This window comes from Carassius auratus, unplaced genomic scaffold (genome assembly GCF_003368295.1).
Source record: "Carassius auratus strain Wakin unplaced genomic scaffold, ASM336829v1 scaf_tig00026477, whole genome shotgun sequence".
Lineage (NCBI taxonomy): Eukaryota > Metazoa > Chordata > Actinopteri > Cypriniformes > Cyprinidae > Carassius > Carassius auratus.
In genome coordinates, this window is record NW_020525519.1 from 2,247 (window position 1) to 12,264 (window position 10,018).

Consider the following 10,018-nt stretch of genomic DNA (forward strand, 5'->3'; position numbering starts at 1 on the left):
TTTTAGTACCATTTCTATACATAATTATAATACTTATTTACATTTGTATGCGTTTTTTTAATCATTATTTTGTTTTATTTTTAGTGTTTCGTTTTTTATTTTGACTGATCTCAAAAGTTTCTCATACATTATTTATATTTCATTTCATTTTTAAGTTATACAATTTTTTTTAAAAAATAGTTTTAGTTTTGCTAAAGTTGCACAGTTGTCAGTAAAGCTAAAGGATACATTCCAAGGATAACTGCTTCAAGGCATTTGATGGGAAGTGATTCTCGTATCAATCTCTCTGGCGGTCTCCATCAACCTGCAAAGAGATTAGATTAATGCAATACAGGGCAACGACTTCTTTCATCTAAAATGAAACCTTTCATATTTGGTTATAAGCTCTGTATTTTGTAAAAGGCCCCTTTTCTAATGAATATCACATCTGAAAAACATCTTTTTTAAAGAGATTTACCACCAAGAGCCCAAAATAAGTGTAAAATAAGGAGAAGCAGGAAAAAGAAAAGACTAAAACAGGAAAGATGGGGCAGACAGACAGGATGATGGAAAATGCTCAGCGATGGCATCACTTACCCCACTCAGAGGTCTGGTTTTTTTTAATCTCAAAGAACTGCGTTCCGCGTATGGTTGTATCCTGTCAGCCAGTTAAGGAGTTTACGTGAAGTTTGTATGGCTCATTTAGGAAGCCTTGTTTTCCTGTTTTTTGATTGTGACTCATGCGTGCCAAAATGCACAGCTGCGAACAATATCCTGCTGAACCCCATGTACTCATTACTCTTCACAGACATTGCTGTTTGTGAGAGAAAACTGCTGAGATATTAATCGAATACAATGATGAATATAAAAATCCACCGAAGCTGAAAATATGTAACCATATAGTAGTATAGAAAATGTTATATCCAACTTAAAGGAATAGTTGAATAACTATTCCTTAACTAACAGAATAAGAGAATATTCTGATGGCACCCATTAACTTTAGACAATTCAATGGTGAACAAGTAATGTAAGTCTTAATCTAAATTTCTCAAAATCTGTTCAGATGAAGAAACAAACTTAACAACAACTTGGATAGAAACTCCAACCAAAAAGGCACTTTGAGTAAGTCAAGCCAACTGAAATTACACTGAGCGAAAAAGCATATCTCACACTCCAAAGAAATGAGTGCCCATAATTCCATAATGCACCCAGAAGAAATGGAGGTTTAGAATACATCCATCAAACTTTTCCAGAGTGATAGGTTTGTGGAGGGTTAAGGATACTGCAAGTTTCTCATGTAGTTCTGGACGGCATGGAGCCAATCAGGCACAGACATCGATGGCTTAAAGTTTGGAACCGATGGTACGGGGTGCTGTGAAAACAGAGAGAATTAGCAAACAATATCCTTCAACTTTTATTCAGCAAGAAGCATTAAGCTGATAACGAAAGTGAAAGACATTTAATATGTCACAAAGGATTTCTATCTCAAACAAATGCTGCTCTTTTGAACATTCCTGCTAAAACGTGTCATGGCTTCTAAAAAAATATTACGCAGCACAACTGCTTTTGACATTGATAAATGTAAGAAATGCTTCTTGTTTACCAAATCAGAATATTATAATGATTTCTGAAAGATCATGTGACACTAAAGACTAAAATCAGGTTTGCCCAATATTTGTTTGTGCATAGGCCCTATATCTTTATTCTAGTATCGTGTAAAAGTTTAGCATAGCATAGGTTTGTTGCCATATTAAAAACATCAAGTTGAGTCATTGAATTATTTATGTACACTCATAGTTCTCCAATGTTAGAATCTGCCTTGGCTAAACTAAACTAAATTGTTGTTTGTAATAATGTGTGGTACTTCAGTATTGCATAACAAGATGTTACAGATACTACGTGCATACGCTGTGATCATTGTAGCATTTCATTTGTTCATGTCTCTCATCCATATAATCAAAGTCAGCGGGGTCTACTGTTGTTCTGGACACCACTGACTTTCACTGTATATGAACAAAAACAGTTGAAACATTATTCGAAATATTTTCTGCAGGTAAAAAGTCAGTCAAACAATTCCAGAGCGACTTGTGGGTGAGTACACCATGACATGATTTTCATTTTAGGCTGAACTATCTTTTTAAATCTTAAATGAAATGTAGTATAAAAGAAAGGGAGGCGGTCACTTATTTTTATCCTGAAGTTGGCAACCTAGTCACAAGGTGACTTTTGTAGCCACAAGGAGATTCATTAATCAGTTTCTGATGTCTCAATGGCATGAAAAGTCTTTATCATCTATAGAAACAGTGCCTCATTGATTATTTGAAACCCTTACAATGACACTTCTAACTGCAAAAGGACAGCGAAAAGAATTAGCGACGAACAAAGGTCGTCCTCTCGCACACAAGCATCCATTCATTAGAAGAAAAGAAGCAATTAATGAAAGCTAGAAAAAACAGGGTGTCCTCTATCTGAAACAATCTCTTTATTAACCAAAGCTTGTCATATAAATGCAGGCAGAAATATGCATTCGGTTTTATATTTAATAGGAGCACCATGTGTGTTGGAGGCATGCAAGAGCTGCTGGGTCACAGGATTAAATGAGAAATGAAATCATCTCCTGTTTCCTCTTTATCTCTCTCTGCCCAGTGCAAGAGAATGAGAGACTTTTTTAAGAAGTTTCGTCAGTTTCGTCTGTCTGTGCTGATGTCTGGAGCCTTTGAATGCATGATGAAGACGCACAGAAATACATTGTACAATATGTCTAAATTCTGCACCAAGAATAACACTGCTGTTGCTCCGAGTAGAATAACTTTTGAAAGACAGAGGTGCAAACACACGCCTTCTTCCTCAGCACATAAATAGAGGCGTTTAGAAACCTGAGGTGTGACAAATTTCACAAGAAAGTGTTGATGGAATGGGACCCAGTGTTTCGCAGCTGGCAACCCAACATAGCACCAGCATTTTTATCATATAAAAGTAAACAAAACCCCAGTAATAAATTGTTTTTACTATATTTTTGATTAAAGAAATGCAGCTTTGGTGAACATAAGAGACTGCTTTCAAACTAACGTTTTTATTATCATATCCCCTGTCCATGACATAAACCCAGCAGTTGAGAACCACTGCTCGAAATTATAACAGCACAGTTATCATTTTAATTTATATTAAGGCTTTCAATTCAGTATTGATTTCCAAAAATGTGTCTGAATACAAAATGACACTCTGAATATTGATTCTTACAGTCTGATTCCTTTGAGAGAGGTTTCATTTACATCTGCGCTCTATTCCACTGGCTCAACTGGGTCTCTCAATCCCCTGAAAGGAGGTCAGCAATAAATAGGTCACAATCCACACACACAGGGCCATTAGCTGACCTCTGCCCACCCGGGGGACTGCAGCGAAACAGAGAGTCGCTACTGTAGGTGACGATACAAGCCGCCCAGAATATTTGTCCATCTGACAGAACAGATGAAGACTTTTTAGCCTTTTCTGGATTAAAGTCATTGCAGAAAACCAACTGTTGGGTTACAGTCACGCAAACTTTGGAAAAGTTATATTTTTGGTACTCAGACAAGTATTTTGATTGAAGTGAACTTGATGTTACATTACATGTTCTTCAGACATTCCACTTTAAAAGATGTATCAGCTTTAAGCAAAGTGACCCACATAAGTTTTTTGACCAAATTATACAGAGCCTTAAAAATAGTGGATTAGTAAGTATAATAACACTAAATATTTGGCTTTCATTCATGTATTTCATTTATGTATTTACTTCACCATAATTAAAATGATCAAAATCCAAATTTTTAGCTGTCGACGTCTGGTTGAGATGTGATGGATTGACCCAAAAAACAATTTGATAAAAGCCCAAATGCTGGACAAAACAGGAATTACGCAGATTATCCCTAATAACACTCAAAAATGGAGCAAATGCAAATACCCTAGCAAATGGATTATATCCAAATACCAAAGCCAAAAGATAATTACCAAAACATTGGCAACATTTTAGGGCTGGACCAGAATATTCGATTATTTGAATATTCAATCAGTGGGTTGGCATTCGATTTTCAATCAATTCTGAGATTCGAATATTCCTTTTTCTTTTTTCAAACACGTGGCATCCCCGCAAAACGATTCTCATTCGCTCTTGAATATGAATTGCCCATGAGTGAACATCACGATTCAGTTCGTCTGGAAGAGAAGACGAAATTGCCAAAGACTTCAGTTGTGTGGGAGCACTTTAAATTGAGTGAGGACAAGACAAAGGCAGTGTGCCAAATATGCGATTTGAAACTGGCCTACCACAACAGCACATCAAGCACAAAATGAGTTTTGTAAGTCGCAACGTTGCACTTTGTTGGTGTAACAAACAAGCTGCTTCTATCCAGCATGTTAATCAGTAATTTTACACATGATAAAAACATGCATTTAATTTGCTTAAACACTTGCGAATACAGCAGTCATAAAAAAACGTACAGTAGCCCAGCCTAATAATGAGCATTCTCAGAACACAAATAAACTCACGCCCTGCTTACGTGAGGAATGCTGCTTCCGGCTCACGCTGTTCTGTAGTCTATTAAAAGTTTATTAATTCAATCCCATAGACTTCCCATGTTAAAATGGCCAACTTTATTGCAGAAAAAACGTTTACAGCCTGGTTCAAAAAGTTATTTTGGTCTATATAGCTAATTTTGCCCTTCATGAGAACTGTGAGGGGGGTGAACTTTTTCTATAACTCATCCGTTTAAATTATATTAAGCCTTGAAGTTCTGCATGATTAAGGGCATGGCCACTTGAGTGACAGGTGGATTGCCGCTGTTGTCACAGCCGTCGAGCTATGTGGGCGTGGTTTCATCGACTAGCTCCCACGTCTTTGCCCATTTTCGATTATCCTGGAGTGACGCGTGGTGATGTGCTGTCAGATGGCGACGGCTGGCTCCACCTATTTTAGGCTTAAAAACACTCTTCAGAAACCTATGGGTGATGTCACGGACACTACGTCCTTGTTTTCATACAGTCTATGATTTTGGCGCGGCAGAGCGTCCGGTGTAGACATGGTGTTGTTGAGATAAAAATATGTTCAGCCCCTCCCTCCGAAGCTTTGAATATTTGGTGTTGATTACTACCGAAGCTTCGAAGCTCAAAAATAATATTCGAACAAGCCCTACAACATTTCTGCATGCATACACCACAATTTACAACTTTCTTTCAACAATTTCTTCTCTTCTGTGTCAGTATTCGATGCACGTTCATGAAAGTACTGCGTCACATGCGAAGACTGACACAGAAGAGTAGAAATTGTTGAATAAAGTCTTTATTCTTGTGTTCTTTGTACACAAAAAAATATTCTCGCAACTTCATGCAATAACAGATGAACCACTGATGTGATGGACTATTTATTCATTATGTGTATTTACTACCTTTTTGGGCCTTTAACATTGTAGTAGCATTGCTGTCTATGCAGGGTCAGAGAGCTCTCATATTTCAACAAAAATATCCTGATTAGTGTTTTGAAGATGAACAAAGGTCTTAAGAGTTTGGAGCGACATGAGGGTGAGAAATAATGTCAGAATTGCCATTTATCATTACATTTTTTTTTTTTAAGAAGCTTCACATGCTCACCAAGAATGTAACTGGTGGCTCAAAAATGCAGCAAAAACGAAATAAAAATATAAATAAAAATAAAATATTATTACAATTTACAGCAAATGTTTTTAATATCTTTTAGAATTTAATATATTCAAAGCTTGATTTTCAGCATCACATAGTCCTTCAGAAATAATCTTCTTATGCTGATTTGGTGTTTAAGAAACATAATCAGTGTTGAAAACAGTTGTGCTGCAAGCTAAATATTTCTGTGGAAGATGCGATACATTATTTTCTTCAAAACATAACAACAGGAATAACACAGATTATCCCTAATAGCACTCTAGCAAATGGATTGTATCAAAAAACAAACCTAAAATAGCAAGTGCAACTGTGCTATAAATAATATTTAATACTAGCTTTAAATATTGTTTAACTGCACCAAATGGACGGCGCTGTACTGGAATGTGGTTTGTTTACATAATAACTGCAGTGTCCTCGGATCCAAGGTTATCACTGGATACCCTGATTCTCTATCAGTGGGGTCATTTACAGGTTCAAAGCGAGTTCTTTCCCATGGACTGACTCTCTTGTCTAATGGCTCTAACAGGAATGTCTGGCTTGTGTCACAGCCGTTCGAGTGACTCCTAATCTGGCTGATCTGATGGATTCACTCCACGCACCTGTTCAACATTTGCTGGTGGGGAATGCCCCTTAATAAATCACTTTAACATCTAGAGATCTGACTCAACATTTTCGACCAATCAGACGCCTTTGTTCTGCAAACATCAGCACATATGAGAGTGCAGGAATGCACAATAGTGTTAACTAAAACAAAAGAGCTAGTATGAATATGACCCTATGGATGCTGTCCATCTGTGCACTGAGGATTACTTAGTCTGTGATTAAGACTCACTTTATCCCCTCTGAGGCCCTTCATTTGCATGCTCTATGAAGCCTGATCAGGTCTGATTGGTTTATTTTTGGAGGTTAGAGCAACATAGTGATAAAGGGAGATGGCAGCATCCTTAATCCTAGCGAAAGTTAAGATGTCACATACAATCATTGCTCATTTAATGTGCATTAGCAAAGGCATGTTTCTGCATAGTGGTCATTGGTTGGATCAGATCTTTCATTTGCCTGGTTTGTAATCAAATTATGAGAAGGGACAATGTGACACGGTGTTGGAAAACACATGGATGAGTAAATCCACTCACATGTCACACAGTCTACACTTCCTCTTGGTGGAAACTGGGTCACACAAATGGCAGTCTGTGAGATGCTACTACTTTTTTTGTGTGTGTGTGTTTTTGAAAGGAATACCTTATGCTCACCATGGCTGCATTTGTTTGATCAAAACATGCTCAGTATTCAGCAGCCATTGCACCAGTCTTCAGTGTCACAAGACCCTTCAGAAATCATTCTAATATGCTGATTTGCTGCTTAAGAAACATTTATAGGGACGATCATCATAGGCACCTACTGTATCCATTAGCGTGATTTTTTTCTTCTGCCGCAAGTCTATGGCAGCCCATAGAAGCGCTTTCGGGGAAAGTTGTGTAAAATAAAAAAATTGCAAGGTTTAGTTTTTTCGCTATTTTCAATTGTTTGTAAAAACTGCTATTTCGAAGTATCGTTATGAAACTAATTACAAAAATCTTCGACTCCATACCCTCATGGTATTCAAAAAGTTTTGGGGCAGCGCCACCTTGTGGTAAAAACTTATAATGAAATTTGAACTTTTGCTTACATTAAACTATTGTAATCGGACTGATGTTGATAGATTCCTTGGATCATGACGAGAACACTGATACCAATTTTACCAATATTGGCTGAACTTCCTGTCCACCATTTCGATTCATATTGACAACCTACTTTTTCAAACTCCTAGATCGTTGATCTGATTTTCACCAAATTTGGCTCGGATCATCTTCAGATCAAGCTGGCAAAAAGTTATGGATTGTGTGTCGATACATGAAATGTTTTTTGTGTAGCGCATGAACGAATTAGCTGGAAAGATGCCAAACTGCATCTGAGGGCTCCATCTCCGCAAAGGTTTGACATATTAACATCAAACTATGTATGTGCCATTGTCACCTCACACTTTCCACGGTGCATCAATTTGGTAACAGCGCCACCTATTGGCCAAGAGTAATAAACAATTAATTAACCTTTAATTATGAAATTTCCAAAAATGCTAATAACTTTGATTGCATTAGGCTATTGTAATGAAACTTTTCTCAAAATATTCCTTAGGTCGTGCCGACAACATACATACAATTTTTGCTTAGGAAATCTGAACTCCCTGTCCTCCATTTTGATATATGTTAAAAACCTAATTTTTCTAACTACTCCTCAAATGTTGGTCTGATTTTCAACAAAATCGAGTCAAATGATCTTTAGACTTTGCTGACACAAAATTATGAATTTCTTTTCGGTAAACAAAACCATTTTCGTACAGCACCATTACAAATTTTTGACATGGTGCTAAAATGAGTCTGAGGCTATATCTTTGCGAAGCTTTGACATAATGACACCAAACTTTGTATGTGCTATTGTCACCTCACGCTGACCATGCCACATTAATTTGGCAGCAGTGCCACCTATTGGTCAAAAGTGATAAGCCAATAAATCCTATTACTAGCGGTTGTATTTATAATTTTTCAGCCATTTTGCCTTAAATAATCTTAAAATGGTTTTAGTTACTCATTCCTGCCGTTGGTTTGAAGCTTGCTTCTGTAGTGCTTGGCCCCGTAATTGCTGCTTGCAGTTATATTTATTATTATTATTTTCAATGTTGAAAATAGTTGTGCTGCCTAAGAGTTTGTAGAAACTTCAAAAGAACATAATTTATTTGAAATACAAATCTAGTTCCAGTGGCTGTCACTTAGAACTTAGTAACTTGTCAAAGAAGAAAGATTTAAGATATAAATACGTTGCCTACCTAGCCATTTAAGTTTTTTTAAAGGTACTAGTATTTGCGGGATTATATAACTAAACTGCCTATCAATATTTTGTGTATCGTATCACATAGGAGCATACGTATAATATGACAAATGGGTATCATACAGATGAGCTTCCTAACAAAATATAATTTTGGGGTCTCAAATATATGACGCCAAAAATGTTGTCTAGACAGGCCGGTCGGTGGACTTTTGAGATATTTAAATGAGTGTACATAAATATTCCATTACTTTCCACTTACTTTAGGGAGGTGTGTTGCATTTCGTATTCTATCCACCATCTCCTGTCCATCGGGATGAACTTTGGTGACGTGTGACCACATTCTCTCCCAGGTGACAGTGTCTATGGGAAAGCCCGTCCTGTTCACGAAAAACGGTACCCCGCCGTCTTTCTCATCTTCCTCACCGGAAGACCTGCCGGTGTTGTTCGCGGCAGTGGATGAGGTGGATTCAGTCGCCGGACCGGTAGTGTGACAGTAGGTACTGGTGCTCTTGGACCGACCGTGTCTGCTGGTCTTGACCGTTGAGCCGCTGCTGGTGGCGCTTGGTCCGGTCATTGTTCAGAAGTCTTCCGAGGGGGAGTTTCCCCTTGTTTTTCCCCAGATCAGTTATGACTGCCCAGCATTCATGCACAAAGACATGTTGCTCCTCGAGCATGCATACTAATGTGCCAAAACCACTCTGACCTGCTAAAGTGTAAGAAAAAAAGGTGGTTTAAAAAAGATCCAGAGGCAGAAAAATGCTCAACGATACCATTTCTGTTGTAAACTATGGCTGAGTGTGCTGGTCATCATGTTCCGTAATTGTGCCACAGAAACTATTAATCTTTTCGCTTAAAACACTTAAGTAGGCGTCCAAATACTGCGGATGGATCGCGGGTAAAATAATTTAACACCTGATTGTAGAGTATAAATGAATGATCTGCTTTTCCGAGTAGGCGTGTAACCGCTTTCACTCACTGACGGTCTCAAATGGTCACTACAGTCTCGTACTGTTATTGTATCACCATAAACTACAGCCAACCGTTCTCTCGGCTTTTCATTGGAAGAAGCAACAAAGTGAGGCGGGTTCAATTCCATATAAGGGCAATATTTCCGCCTGTGATTGGTCAAAATAACGGAAATGGGCGTGAGCATGTCCAGCAGGGGGATTTTGTGAGCTCTTAAAATGTGTATTTAAAGTGATAGTGTATGTCAAATCAAGACCATATAATTTTGTAACAAGTAAAACAATTATTGCACCTTTTCAATCTTTTTGTTAAAAATGGCCTCAGATCGCATGAAAGTAAAACTCATAGTAGTGTTATTTTAGTGTTATTGAGATACTGTAATGGTTTTTATTGATATTTTGAATTAGTTTTGAATTATTTTGTACATTTTAGTTTTAGCTTTAGTATTAATTCGTTTTTGAATGTGTCTATGTATTTTTAAGTCATTTTTGTTGCAAATTTATTTATTTTAGGATATGAAGTTATACTGAATGAAAATGAA

The 10,018-nt window shown here is 37.3% G+C and overlaps 1 protein-coding gene across 1 annotated transcript; it reads right to left on the reverse strand.

Annotated features, from left to right (window-relative positions):
* Positions 1-667: 667 nt before the first annotated feature.
* Positions 668-9,529, reverse strand: LOC113078712 (vasohibin-1-like). Its single transcript, XM_026251046.1, has 2 exons — positions 8,771-9,529; positions 668-1,351 (listed from the first exon to the last, which is right to left on the reverse strand). Exons 1-2 carry the CDS (start codon positions 9,083-9,085, stop codon positions 1,253-1,255), a joined length of 414 nt encoding a protein of 137 aa, XP_026106831.1. The 5' UTR covers positions 9,086-9,529; the 3' UTR covers positions 668-1,252.
* Between the last annotated feature and the right edge of the window lie 489 nt (positions 9,530-10,018).

Bases quoted from the DNA above. Each gene is read 5' to 3' on its own strand.
- LOC113078712 (XM_026251046.1), bottom strand. From the start codon at position 9,085: ATGACCGGACCAAGCGCCACCAGCAGCGGCTCAACGGTCAAGACCAGC. The intron at 1,352-8,770 runs GTAAGTGGAAAG...CTGTTTTCACAG, and splicing joins ATGCAACACACCTCCCTAAA to CACCCCGTACCATCGGTTCC.